Source organism: Pyxicephalus adspersus, chromosome 11 (genome assembly GCF_032062135.1).
Source record: "Pyxicephalus adspersus chromosome 11, UCB_Pads_2.0, whole genome shotgun sequence".
NCBI classification, from domain to species: domain Eukaryota; kingdom Metazoa; phylum Chordata; class Amphibia; order Anura; family Pyxicephalidae; genus Pyxicephalus; species Pyxicephalus adspersus.
The window spans coordinates 8,237,094-8,251,150 of NC_092868.1; the positions used below are offsets into that span (position 1 = coordinate 8,237,094).

Here is a 14,057-nt window from a genome sequence, read left to right on the forward strand (position 1 = left end):
AGTCATTGTGAGGTCCCACAAACCTAGGCTTAGCTAATATCTAGGGCAGCATAAATGTTATTCTTTATCGTACTTTGAAGGTCACATTGGAGATCCAGACTCAACAAGATGCTGAAAGCTTACCAGAGATATGGTGGCCATATTCTTTTTATTATTTTCACCTGGTATCCTGCAGTACCGGTATCAATTCCTCTCCTACACTGACAACACTAATTTACTGGTATCAATGGAAAAGCAGGGCTGGCACCCTGGGACAGGATGTTAGAGAGCACATCCTAACCAAATAGAGTTTGTATGTTCTTCTGTTGGCTTGCTCCAGGCAATCTTTTGCCTGCATACCAAAAACACACTAATTGACTTCCCCCAAAATTGGCCTGGATATGAAACCAAGCTCCTCTGAGAGACAGGCAGTGGCAAGACTATGGACTCTGTACAGTGACATATAAGAGGACTATATCATTTTATATATTGGAGGCTCACTGGATTACTATAAGAAGCTTTTTGTGATTCTTAATTTATGAAACACACACACACACCTTCTATATTTAGGGAGTAAATTTAGGAAAGTCTTTTTTGGAGAGTCTTACAAGCTCAAAATTCGATGTGATATTACAAATAGGCTTTACAAATTTGTGCAAAAGAACTTATTTGAATTAACACAGGAAATAACTTCATGCTTTCCACGCCTTAATTTGGGCCTAAACTTTATTTTGACTTAGGCAAATAAGTGGAAGTGAAAAAAATCCAAGTTTAGTCATTTACATATTTCTATGGGTGCCTAATTGCTTGGCAGATTGTCCATAAGTCTTCCATGATCCAAGGTATCAGCAGGAACCATGGGGTGTAACCTACAAACAAGCCATTCCCTGTTCCACCAATCACAGGTTGAGGTTTTGTGCAAACAGGCCCATGAGGAGCCATTGCATCCATTTCTGTTCATTGCACCGACTTGGAGTTGGAGAATAATACTGAAGTTGTATATAGATCAGGAAACTGAATGAGGCCCATAACAAATGGTAGGCTTGCAGATGAACCCCAGCATTCTCAACAGCTCCCATTCAACTCTATGAGAGCGGTTGGAAACCACTTTGTGCAAGCAGTGGTGTTGCGGCATGGCTTCTGGCCATGCCTTTGCTTTTCCTCAATTTCCAATATACAACTAGGTTTGCCATCCCTGGGTGCCTAGGTAAAGTTTGCCATGTGCCTGGGAACGGCTAACTTTGCAGTTTTTGGATAATGGAAAGGGGCATCATTTCTGAGCAAATTATATCCTTAAATCACAACCAGAACTCCAGACTTTGTTAGTAATTTTTCTCTTTATATAATAAATATTCCATACAAAATTATGTTACAAGGGCTATACAAAACATTAAAAAATATAAAAGCATATAAACATGTACAGTGCAACACAAAGATTAATAACCATTACTAAACACTGACATCCTCAGGTTCATCTATATACATTAAATAGACTTAAATAGATATAATGTGCTTACACTGAACACGTTCGCTAAATTATTAGCAATTGAGCAACATTTATAAAGAGCCCTGAGAAATTTGACATGCGGGTAGAAAAAAGTTTCAAACAAGACCCAAAACCAGCCAAGAGTCGTGCCGCGGAAAAATAAGTTCCATGATGCTTCTTCAGTCATTGAGGATAATAGGAGTTTTATTGCAGCCGCAGCCAGAGTCTCCGCATGGTCCTTTAAGATTCACATATTCATGAATGGGATATTTATAGTATAAATAAAATGCAATTCTTTCAATTACAAAGCAAAAGATCATTGAAATGTTAGGAAAATATTACACAAAAAACAGTTAGTAAATCACTATCCATACAGCTAATAATTTTCCAGTTGCCTTTCCTTTATAGCACCTTTTTGTTAACATATACAGAAGCGCAGTCAGCATGCACTGCCCATTCATGCAGGTGCAGTTTATAATAAAGCATAATACAAGGTGCTATGGCCATAGAAGTAATAAACAAGTGGCCATTTAATAATATGTGTGCTAAAGTACAACTCCAGCTAAAAAGCGGAAGACTTAAAACCTCTGACAGCTGTGCAGTCTGCAGAGATTTCTCTTCGTTTCAATCATTATGTGCAAAGGAAAGAGAAAGGTCCACAGATTGCATTAAGTGAGGTTCTAAGCAATACATTTGATCAAGTCTTTTTCAGAGGACTGTATTAGCAATATATACCAATAGGTAGCTTAACACTACACAAAATATTTCAGAGGCATTGGCACTGATTTATTAAAGCTCTCCAATGCTGGAGAGGATAAACTGTCAGTGAAGCTGGGTGATCCAGCAAACCTGAAATGGATCTTGTCCAGGAATCAAAAATTTTGCAAATTGCTTAATCCATTCCAGGTTTGCTGGATCACAAGGTTTGCTTATGAAAGTGTATCTTCTGCAGCTTTAGAGATTTAATAAATCAGATCTTTCCAGCGACAATTATTGCACGTGTATACTTAGTCTAAGGTTCACAACATTGAACAGACTTAAATCCAAACCACGATTACATATACCAATGTAATTGTGTAGATTTAAATACATTGCTTAATAATTTTTTTTTCTTTAGTTGGAGTTGTCCTTGGGACATAAGCAGCATACACAACCACAGACACACAAGTCAAATGAATGCTGTTGCCAGCAATATCTTCTGTATCCGAGGCCTGGTCTAAAGTACGTTTCCCTTAAGAGCATTTAAAAAAATTGAGGTATATTAAAAAGAGTAAGCACTGCAGTATTCTTTACCTGCATTGTTCAAGACACTCCATGCTTGAATGAGGTCCTGGCGGGAAACTTCTGAGTTGCAATATACAAAGCTTGTTTGTTTTTTTTTTTGTTTTTTGTTTTTTTTTTTTAATTTTTTTTGTTTTTGTTTTTTATTCAGACAAGACTTCAGTGTCGACTTACCGTCGAACATATGGGATTTAATTTCCCTGTGCAAGCCTGAAGCCCTGAGAGCTAAATAACGAGGTATCAATGTGCAATGTGTAGTCCATGTTTGCCAAAGTAAATGTGAGAAGAAATGTAACAAAGATTAAGTTAGGAGGCTAGTGCAACATCTGCTATTTGAGGTAAAACTCATATCTAAGTTCTTTGTTTTTGTTTTTTTTGTTTTAATTATTAAAAATACTTATATAGGGTTAATATTTTTGTTTTATGTGCCATTTGGAGAGTTTACCCCATTCTGGTGACCGTTCTAGCCATACATATATTTTAAAGGGCAGATATGTCCATGAAAGTAAGTTACTTGGGCAAGTGAACAAGCAGAATAAAGTCTTGACAACTTTGTTCTACACTTATAAGCAAGTAGTTATTAGCTCAAATTCTCTATTCAGCCATAATGATGTCCCGCATCTGTATGCTTCAGCCAAAAATAATCAAGAGGTGTGCACAGCAAGCAGTACAAGCCAAAGCAGGTAGCAAAGTTGGAAACACCGGTTCCCCAAATTTGTTAAAATATAAAGCAAACTAGCTGTATGGATCTTTCAGACTAAAATTATGAGTAATGCAAATGTTCTTGGTTTAAGACTTAAAAAGGTAATCCTAGTTTCAAGGGAATGATTCCAAAGATATACATCAAAAAAGCCACCAAAATAAAGTGTAATGCAAAAAAATTAAATAAATGGGCGATTGAGAATAGGAGCATTAGGTTCTAGCAGCCATATAGAAAAAAAACGGTGCTCAGCTACATTTGATGGCATCCTATATCATTCCTGTGCGTTCTTTGTGCCAAAAGTAAGAACATTGTCTCTAGTATGTTCCTGAGTTTTTTTCAAAAAAAAAAAAAGTGTTAGTAAAAGAAATAAATTTGTTAAAAATGAAAATAAAGGAAAGTTGTTAAAAATCAAGGTAAAAAAATAAAAAAGTTAGGCTTGGACCCTTAAAAGAAGGTTCAGCTTTGAAGAAGGCCGTGAGTCGATTCCCACTGGTTTCATTGTAGGTGAAAGGAAGACGTCTTTTAGCGGTTGAAACGCAACAGTCCTTACAATTCAGTTTAATATTTTTTTGAAGGTGGGAACTTCTTGGACTTCCACTTTCTATAAGCCTTGTTTTGTACATTGTGATCGTATTTCGGGAGAAAGTAGTAGATCGGCACAGGCTGGCAGTTTTGAACGAAGCCCACGTTGTTCCCGGTGTAGTTATAGTAGAATGTAGGCATTGAATAGTAATAACAGACACCCTGCCATAAAAAAAAAATCTATTAGTTATTCATTTCTTAAAACCAAATAGAAAATTCAGTGACTACTTTTAAGGGTATAATAAACAGTTTAATAAATATTTTGTTTAAAATGGTCATATATGTTCAGCCAGTAGAGTCCTCAAATGTTCAGAAGGTCATCCCCAACTACTTTTAGAAGTCCATTTATTAAGCGCAAATGTTCAAGCTGAAACTGACGGTTTTAAAGATCCGTGTCACTGCGCATGCATCCTCCTAGTGCATGGGTAATATACATGCTGGTGAATTTTGTTATAATTATGCCCCATCAAAGCAATCCTTCTCTTCCACCCCCTCTCCAATTCTACTGATTTTTTAAAGTTAATTCAAACAGTCTGAAAGGAGTCAGCTTCTGACAATTTTATTTGAAGGGTAAACCTGTGTCATAAGTGTATTATGTTAATGATTTGTAGAATATTTTATATGAAAAGGTAAAAACAGCAGACTTGGAGCTAGCCTATTTTCTGTGGCTGAGATTTTTGAGTGTGTCTTTGGGAATTTGTGCCTATTCAGCTAAAATTGCCATTTGAGCTCAGGTATTGAGGATGTTGGATGACAAAGCTGGCTCACAATGCGTTTCGATTTATCCCAAAGATGTTTAGGTCGTTGCTCCAAAATGGCCACTCTACTTCCAATTCAGTGTGACCAGGAATGCCTTTATGGCCAAAATCCATTATATATAGTTTCCCCTTCAATACATACAGTAGATATAGCTCCTAATGAAAACTTGGAGAAAACTTTCATTTCCCTCTATAATGAAAGGGTGGACAAGGACCAAAAGCCTGAATTAGATGATTTAAAAAACAGTCATCTACAGAAGAATGATTACTTGGTGACTCATAACTACGGTTTAAATAATTATGAAGAGTCTGTAGGAAGATTCTGACACGTGTCCCTCAGGACAAGTTTACATCTTACAATTTCCAGCAGTTGAATGAACAAACATTGATTCATAAATAGGTGCTTTTGAACACCACATGCATCAATAGCACTGCTGCCTTGCAGAACATGGGTTTGAGTCAAGCTGAAGCCTAATGCATGGTATTTGGATCTTTCACTTGAGAAAAATTTCTCTAGAATGACAGCCCCTCACATTTCTCTAATGATTGGTGCACCAATAACCACTTACGAGTTTGTTATCCGTTGGTGGAGGGGCCTTTTCTTTGTCTGCAATAGTCTCCTTCTCCTCATCCTCGCTGGAGCACTCTGATGGCGTACTCGTAGTCTCAGAACTAGTGTCAGAGTGGTAGTCTGAGGTCTCCAGGTCCGATTTGTTGAAACTTTGATCTTTCTTTGGCACTTCGGGTTCTGGAGGCTTCACAGTAAAGGGCCTACACTTATCTCCAAACCTGGGGAAAGAACAGCGAGGGGTCAGCAAAATCTGTACATGCAACCTTTGCAAGCACATAGCAATTAAGGCATTTATATGGATCAGAACCAGTCACCTTGGTTTAAAAGGTCTCCGAAATTGGCAAACAATATTGAGAATTCCAGGCAAAGTCGCCCCAATTCCTAAAGTATTTGTAATGCGGTCTAGCCACCTTTGTGATTCATACATATCAGCCCAACAGGTCAGTCACTACTTTCTCTGAATACAAAGATGCCAGCTCCTCACCAAGATTACCAAACTTCACTTCAACAATACTAGATAAAACAAAACCGTCACCCAAGTACAACTTACCTACAGCTGACCTCGTCAGGGTCAATCCACACAGACATGTCCCTGGGCAGATAAAGCTGCGAGCAGCGCAGGCCACTCCTGACGCATGCCTGTAACACACAGTCATCCACCTCCGAGTTTTCAATTCGTATACATCTGAAATAAGCAAGGTGTTTGATTAGCACAGAAATAAAATAAGTGGTTGAAAAAAAAAGGCCATGAGGAAGATTTGTTAGAATTTGTTAGCTGAAGTCTAAAGTTACTTTTGGAGTGCTGTTAGTGGGGAAGTCAAACAACCTTACAATGACATTGAGGGGATCAGCATTGGTTGCCTCCATGTTTCTCATGAATGGTTTTGGAATCTTTTGGGCAACAGTTCAAGGCCAAACTACCAAATAGGTCAGTTTAGCTGAATGTGGAGCCTAATAGTGGAGGAGCATGTAGGCAGCCAGGGGCTCACTCAGCCTATGTTTCAGCTAATCCTGTAACATTTTCTGTAATTTCTATTGTTATAAAGCAGGAGTGCTGAAGACCTCCCTCCCAATAATGGGAACAGGTGCAGAGACCCAGGAACCAGGCACAAGAATAATGGGAATCCCTCTTAATTGACACCGTAAGTGTACAGACCTGGAAACTAGGCACATGGAGACTGGGAACCTCTCATAATGAGCAGGTGTAAAGACTCAAACCAGGACAACGATGTTGGACACCCCTCAATATGGGCACAGCAGGGGTGAAGGCCTGGGAATTCAGGGCAGAAATCTCAGCTGAGAAGTCCCTAAAACACAGAATGACTGACCTTTTAATGTGACATATTTCACAACTTCAGAAGGGTCTCTTTTTTTACAGATTGGGTAAAAATAAGAGAAAAAAGGAAGTGCGTTGGATAAATCAGGAACCATTCTTGTAAAAGGGAATACAGTGGAAATCACCATGTACTTTTTATTTTACTTTGCTATGAGTAGTTTGGGTTGTGCTAACAGCTAGTAGATGGACCCTTTAAGCTTGAAGCATATTCCGCACTGTCCGTTTCACTACACTCACTTGTGTTTTGCAAACATGGACTGCACATGTAATTTAGTTTTTCAATTCTTTTCTTACCTGTAGGCCTGTCCTTTCTGTGGGTTGTCTGGGTACCAATGTCCTTCAAATTTTTTGCACAGGATGGAGGTCAGGGTTTCTGTAAATCTTTCGACTTGTGTGCTGTCCATTGTTTGGTTACGATTCAGCACCCTTATGATATGGGTTGCCCCGAGCTTAACTGCCTCATGCATGGTCTCTGGTACTGTGGGGTATCACACTCCTGAAAAAAACATATACATTACCAATTTATCTAAAGGTTTGTTTATGTTCTGTAAACATGTTATTACAATTCTGCAAAATATTCTGTGTCTAGTATATTGATATTTTTTCAGATACCCAAAATATAAACCCCTATATTAAAGTTGTGATCAGTACTAGTGCCATGTACCGTCATTTAGTAAGGTCAGGCAGCTACCCAATTTACAAGGGCCACCTATCAAAGGGTAATAGATAAAATATATATACTTCTAATAGCGTTGTATTTCTGTCAATGCGGAATCCCGGGCATGCGCAGAATGAGCCTTTCTGTGAAAAGAGAAAAATTTGCTGATCCCACGCATGCACAGTGAGACCGGCAAGTTTTTTTTTTCAACCTACGTCACTGGTTCTCGCGTCTGGGTCGGGTGACGCAGGAAGAAGAACCAAAAAGAAAAGGCGAAGATAGCGCCGCCCGGCACGTCGGCTCGGAGATGTAAGAGTGAGACCTGATGTAGAAAACCTCCGGATGGATCAGACTAACCTTCGGGATTGAAGTTACGTGGATTTTTTTTTGTTTTAAGCACTTTCCAGTTTAGTTTCTCTTTAAGCTGCCACCACGTAAGAAGCCCAAGTCCAGAACAATAAACACTGATTACCGATATATTGCAGGTCAAACATTTAATGACTAAACCACTTCCTGAAAATACACAAAAGCCTTTTCTGTAATAGCCTGCCCTGACCCAACTTCCTCCTGCTTGCAAATTCACTGGTAGGAGTAGGAGGATCGGGTGATGACACCAATGCGTAACAGCAGCCTTCCTCTTCCCATCTGTGACTCGATGTCACTCTTTACCCATCTGTTTCATCAGCTAAGCAGACAAAGCATTTACTGTGGATGAGTGGTTGAGACAGAACGTGCCATGTGCAGAGTCAGGCAAGGTCGGCTGCTACATGTACAGGAACTGGCGGCTGTGTGTGCACTCACAGACATTTTCTGGTTGTTAGCTCATCACACATACAGTACAATCTCAGGAGGAGTTGCGCAAAAGAAGAGGATTCCAATGCAATCAATTAGCAAAATGTAAAATTTGACTGAAAATTAAGGTTTGCTTATACATTCTGGGCCCACTGCCACAATTTACTCTTAGCAGGCAAAAAACTATCTGAAAATTTAACATACTTTAACCCCTTTTCCTTCTCTATTGCATAGGCAAGGATGAGGTCACCATCCTTTCGGGAAGATTCTCATGGAATGCAGAGAGCTTTGCATTATTTAGCCTTCCCTGCATTCCCGGACATTGTTCCGCAATGACTTCATTAAGCCCAGCAATAAGAAAGAAGGCAAGCATCATTTTTATTTCCAGCCATATACATACCTCAATATTTTGAGTAGACACAAATGTGAAATCCACAAAAAACATGCTCTGCTATTGTCCATTTTTGATCAATTTTGGAAGAATGTCCCATCAAAAATTGACCAGAAATTTGCTTGCCAATTATTTTTTTTGAACCTTTGCCATTTATTTAGATTATTGAACAAATGGATGGTACAATCAGTATTTTTATTGCACAAAACCTTGAGAAAATTGCCTTGAAAGTCTAGCAAAACTACTTTTAAAGGTACTAGGGGGCCAGTTTACATGAGTGGTGAGGTGGCAATCCAGTTATTGCTTACTCACTGCAAACAGCAGCCAACAGGTGAGCACTTCATGCTGCACCTGGCCCACAAGCCTAAAAGAATAGGGGGTGGATGGGGGTTGGTTGCCAGAAATGCGCTTTCTATTTCCTGTGAATGAAGTTCAAACACTGTTATCAGCCTTTCAAGCCAGCTTCTGTCAGCTAATAATTCCCTGGCTCTCCCAGGTAATGGAGATAAGAGGTGGGACTGTTTGTAGTCCTCAGGGCAGCAACCATGGCTCCCTCTATAGCTAAAGTAGGGTATAGCCTCTCAGATACAGGAAGAGCATTATTCACAAGGAAATTTGCAATACAAAACACTTTGGAGCCCAATTCAGTTTTAGACCGTGTGGGAAGGTTTTATTTCAATTTGTGACCCCCACTGATAAATTTTCCCCTCCCTATGCCTTAATACCCACCGAGAAGTGTTTTGTTGCCAAAAGACAGGAATACACCCCCAGTACTCAACCCTGGAATTTTTTTAAGCCGGGTGGGAAGAAATTTTAGGTGGCTGGCAGCCCCTGTATTGTGACCAAACTCTTTGGCAACCACCCAAAAACAGCCGGGTGGGTGCTGAAAAGTGCTGGGTGGTACGCCCAGCTAAAAGTGCCTGGGGAGAACCCTGCACCCCCATAGTGAGCTTCAGAAATGTATGGACTTAGCAAGGAACCCAAAATGTCAAATGTTCACCCCAGACCCTTTAAAGCCACCCAATGTTGCTGAGGAGCTGGGTCACAATACAGGAGCCTCCACCTGTCTACTGCTTCTTCCTGCCCAGCATAAAAAATATCCAAGGAGAATACTGCATATGAATGATAACAGTAAAACTTCCCTTTGAACCTCAGTCCCCATAAGGTATAGAATAGTTATTAGCTATGCATCTGCCAAATGGCGTCATCTACAACCCAGGAGCACCCAGGAGCTCTCCACTAGGACCACCACCTGTAGGGATGTTGGGTTTCCATTAGTATTTAAAGTAAAACTCCCAAGGAACACCCAAGGCAACAACCATAACAAACACAGAAAGTCCAACTGAATCTATTCTGTGTGAACAGACATAAATAGAATGTCCTTCCTCTAGGTCAGTCAGGGATATACAGAACCTTTTCAATCACCCATTAATTTAAAGCACGAGAAATAATTAGAACACATTCCTTATGCCTTGCTTGGGCTGCTGCCATTTAAAAAATGGTGCAATAAAGTGCAACAAGGAAGTTATTGCAAAAGTGGAGGCAAGTTTATCTCACTCTCATAAAAAGCATTTCAGGAAATCACACCAGTTTCCCAGAACGCACACTACATCATTAAACGCCTGATTCAAAGTCCTTACTCAATAGCCAACCAGAGTTTTCACAACATAAATCATATGCAGCTAATCAAATCCTGCCAGAACTAACTAAGACTTGTGGGTATGGGTATGGGGAAAAAAATCCAAAATACTTGACAAATGACCAAATCCCCAACCCCTCCCCCAAATATACAAAAATGTAAATAGTTCCTGAAACATTTATTCTAGTAGGTACAGTGCTCAACCCAGAAATGTTTTTAAGCTGGGTGGGAAGAAATTGTAGGTGGGGGGTTGTCCCTGAATTGTGACCCAACTCATCAGTAAACACCCAAAAACAGCCGGGTGGTTGCTGAAAAGTGCCGGGGGACGCACCTGGCTAAAATGGGCTGGGGAGAAGGTACGTGTGTCCTATCTGATGACGTTTACCCACCTAGGCTCCCACAACGGCCAGCCATGTGATCAAATTCCTAGGCGTTGCATTTGATGACTACTGGAGCATTTAAAGGGAAATTTAAATTGACTACTTCGGCAAAATCACATGACTGGCTGCTGTGATATCCTAACAGATCACATGATATGCTGCCATTTGATCTCAGTGTTTTGATAGCGACCACATGATCAGCTACATCAGTTCCTAAAGGTAACGCATGTTATATCGCTTCAGGTAAAAAGTGGGATTTGGGTGAGATGACCTAGCAATTACTGATCCAGACACAATACAGGAAGCAGATATTCCTTAAAACAAAGGGAAATACCATTACATTTGGTAGAGGAACAAATGCTCTAACTGGAAGATTTCCCAACCAAAACATTTGGGACAATGGTTCTAGGACAAATAGCAAGATTCCCCCATCCCATTCAAAGGTAGCAATTTAAAAAACGGACTAACTCTTTAATACTCATACTAGGGCAAAAAAAGTTTTGGCTTTGTAAGCCTAAATGAAAGCCCAATTACCGGTCCACTTTAGGAACTTACATGATTGTCTTATATAAAGTGACTTTGCAAATTGTTACTGCCCTACATAACTTTCATTTGTGTTTACAACACAAAGGAAATAACGTTTGCAGTTCAGCTGAGCAGGTTATGCAAATGAAGTATTGGGAGGGTTAATACCAGGAAAATTATCTGAACATCTGTTTCCCTGAAATAGACTGAACTCTGTGTTTTTAGCTTCATCTGAAACACAACAACTACACCAAGGCTTGTCTTGGACTTCCCAGAATTACCTTCAGAGAGCCTTCGAAATTCCCTAAACTTCCACTGTTCTTTACTCTGTCAAAGTACCAACAGGAGACTTGTTTATAGAAATTCAGAGTTAGCTAGAATAGGCACAAGCTCTATGGGTAGGGAGGAAAAGTTAAAGGCATGCTGCCAAGGCAGGGGTCAATCCTGGCCAAACAAATTGGGCTTGGAGATTGTTGACTATCATATGGGGCAATTACTAGGAGCAAAAATGAGAATGGGCCAATGGTACAACCATCCCGAAGACACAGTAACAGGAGGATGTTTTCATTTTTAAAATGTTGTATTTCTTATTTTTACCTTTGACACTAATGACACTTTAGTGGATTATGAAGAATGAAACCACTAGACTTTTCTATCTTGTTGGTGCACTAATGGTGAGATCTCACCATCAGGTTCCCAGGTCTGTCCATCAAAGTTCTCCCACCCCTTCTGGAATTTCTATTATATACAATATAACAGGATAATCTGGAAAAAACAAATGTGGGTCAGGACACCCAAAAAAGTGTGGAATTATGGTAAAGAGATTACACAATAGGACTACCTAAAGACATACTAGAAGCCAGGGACCAAGCACAATTCACCAGACTACAGCTATGATATCAAGCAAAAAAAAACATTCTGTAAACATTAAATAATTAATCCTTATAATCCATAGAAAACCTAAATGACCTTTTAACTGAACACCCCACCCATTTGTTGATTTACACTACAAATATTGTTTTCAGGTAAATCCCTCAACCTCGTTTGGGATCCATAAATTATGGTTAACTATTCATACAATAAAAGCTTCTAGCTGGGGTCTCTTGAGGTCACAAAACAAACAACTCTTGTTTGGCCAGACGATGAATACATAGAGTCACATGGCAGCACATGGCCATGCGGCATCAGTCTAAGATATTCTTTGTTGTGGAAGCCGCCAAGCCAAGCGTGCTTTATGAAAACAAGTTTTCCTTGTAGCACAAGATCACAAGGTCCCAAGAATGTTTTGTTTGGTTGAAGGGTTATCCTTCACTGTCCAGTTTTCCTAATCACACACATACCACGTTAGGCTACCTTTCCATAGCACATAGATTAGGATAACCAATCACCAACCTAAGGAGTTTATGGTCGGCCATATTGGCCAGTTGGGTTGTCCTGGCCATTGATCATTTGTTATAACTGCTGTGCATGGTCAGCATTGCACTGCTCTGGTCAAAAGCCACCAGGGTTTTTAAGAAGTCCTAAAAATAGGAACTGGAACCCTTCCGAAAGTCCACCCACAGACAACCCAATACCACCCTAAGGACAACAAAGAAGTATCTTCCCAGTTTTGCCACATCACAACAACTGACTTAAGTAAATGGGCATTGTTGAGTCCAAAACACATGTGGCATCTCCAGAATACAAAAGGGCAAGATATAAAACTTCCACACATACACCACCAACCACTCGAGGAGCTCATTGCCCCCTAGGAGAGTCAGCAACAGCTTTGGGATCTTCAAATTGTTCCCAGTTACTAAATTCTATACCCTTATCCTAGGACAGGTACCCATGGGGGTACCCCAAACCTAAACACATAGGAAGATGGGCCGCTTGTTGTCTTGCCACAGCTAAAGGTTTACCAAAGATTATTGCTCTTGTCTCTAATCCCTGTAATCCTCATTCTCCTAACTAAAAGGACCACGCCATCCGTAAAAGTGGGCCCATCCAAAACTTTTTTGGGATTGTTTTGAATGATTTACAGCTATTTGGAGTTCTTGTATCCTAATATGCTTGGGGTCAACAGATTGACTAGACATAAAAAAAAACATCTCCAACCAAAAAAAAGATTCACAGAAGGATAGAACCTTTGCAAAAATGTTTTCATTGGCTTGACAAAGTGATGGGGAAATCTGCAAGCATAAATCTCTCCCCAGTACAGCAATATAAATCCAATGAGAAGTTCTAGTCCCCCCAATCCAATCTAAAATCTAAAACGTTTTGGAAGGACATACTCTTAAGGGAAATACTGGGAACTGTAGTCCTAACATACAGCAGTGCAGAACATCCAAGTAAATTTGGAAATCCTGGGGCTGCTAAAACCAGTCATAGATGCCAGTTAGGTGGTATTAAGTAATTCAACCAATAGGAAAAGTGAATAATATTTTTTTCCTCCCAGGGAATGCCCAATACAATGTTGGAAAACAGATTTGTAAGCACATACAAGCCTCCAGAGCTCATGGAATAAGTATAAATGAGGACATACCTGCTTCTAGCTCCTTCTCCTCCCGCGTGCTCTTTGCATCTAACTTCCAGCAGCGTGCTCACCCTCCCAGCACAGTTTATGAGTCAGAGAGGGTGGGAAACCCCGGGTGACGTCACACTCCATATATGGACATCCTGAAGAAAGTATTCGCAGCGCGGGACATCGTGGATCTGCCTATAGGCGATTGAATTGGATTCTGGGGATCTCTCAGGTTAGTTAAATGGAGGTGTTAATTGAATTTGCAATCTACTGAATAGATCACCCTTAGCCGTGTTTTGTCTTTCTTTTATTTTGCTTTGTAATCTTTATAAAGTATTTAAAAAAAAATCCACAGGGGGTGTGAAATGTACCTGGACCCCCCAATGTGTTTTGGTGCCATGAATCTTTTGCTTTATGCTGGGCATCTCATCTTGGTATTATCTTGTCTTATGGTATGATCCTTTGTGATTTGG

General features: G+C 40.0%; 1 protein-coding gene across 2 annotated transcripts; it reads right to left on the bottom strand.

The window, feature by feature from the left end:
* Positions 1–1,297: 1,297 nt before the first annotated feature.
* Positions 1,298–13,688, bottom strand: LOC140341531 (maternal B9.15 protein-like). Of its 2 annotated transcripts, none has more exons than XM_072427362.1 (5): positions 13,606–13,688; positions 6,991–7,192; positions 5,911–6,045; positions 5,359–5,578; positions 1,298–4,193 (listed from the first exon to the last, which is right to left on the bottom strand). In XM_072427362.1, exons 2-5 carry the CDS (start codon positions 7,161–7,163, stop codon positions 4,008–4,010), a joined length of 714 nt encoding a protein of 237 aa, XP_072283463.1. In that variant the 5' UTR covers positions 7,164–7,192; positions 13,606–13,688; the 3' UTR covers positions 1,298–4,007. The 2 variants fall into 2 exon arrangements, with proteins under 2 accessions (XP_072283463.1, XP_072283464.1); XM_072427363.1 differs by lacking the exon at positions 13,606–13,688 and adding an exon at positions 7,712–8,300.
* Between the last annotated feature and the right edge of the window lie 369 nt (positions 13,689–14,057).

Coding starts and splice junctions, on each gene's coding strand:
- LOC140341531 (XM_072427362.1), bottom strand. CDS start 7,163: ATGCATGAGGCAGTTAAGCTCGGGGCAACCCATATCATAAGGGTGCTG. Junction 6,046..6,990: donor CAGAAAGGACAGGCCTACAG/GTAAGAAAAGAA, acceptor TGCTTATTTCAG/ATGTATACGAATTGAAAACT. Junction 4,194..5,358: donor CACCAACGGATAACAAACTC/GTAAGTGGTTAT, acceptor TTTTTATGGCAG/GGTGTCTGTTATTACTATTC.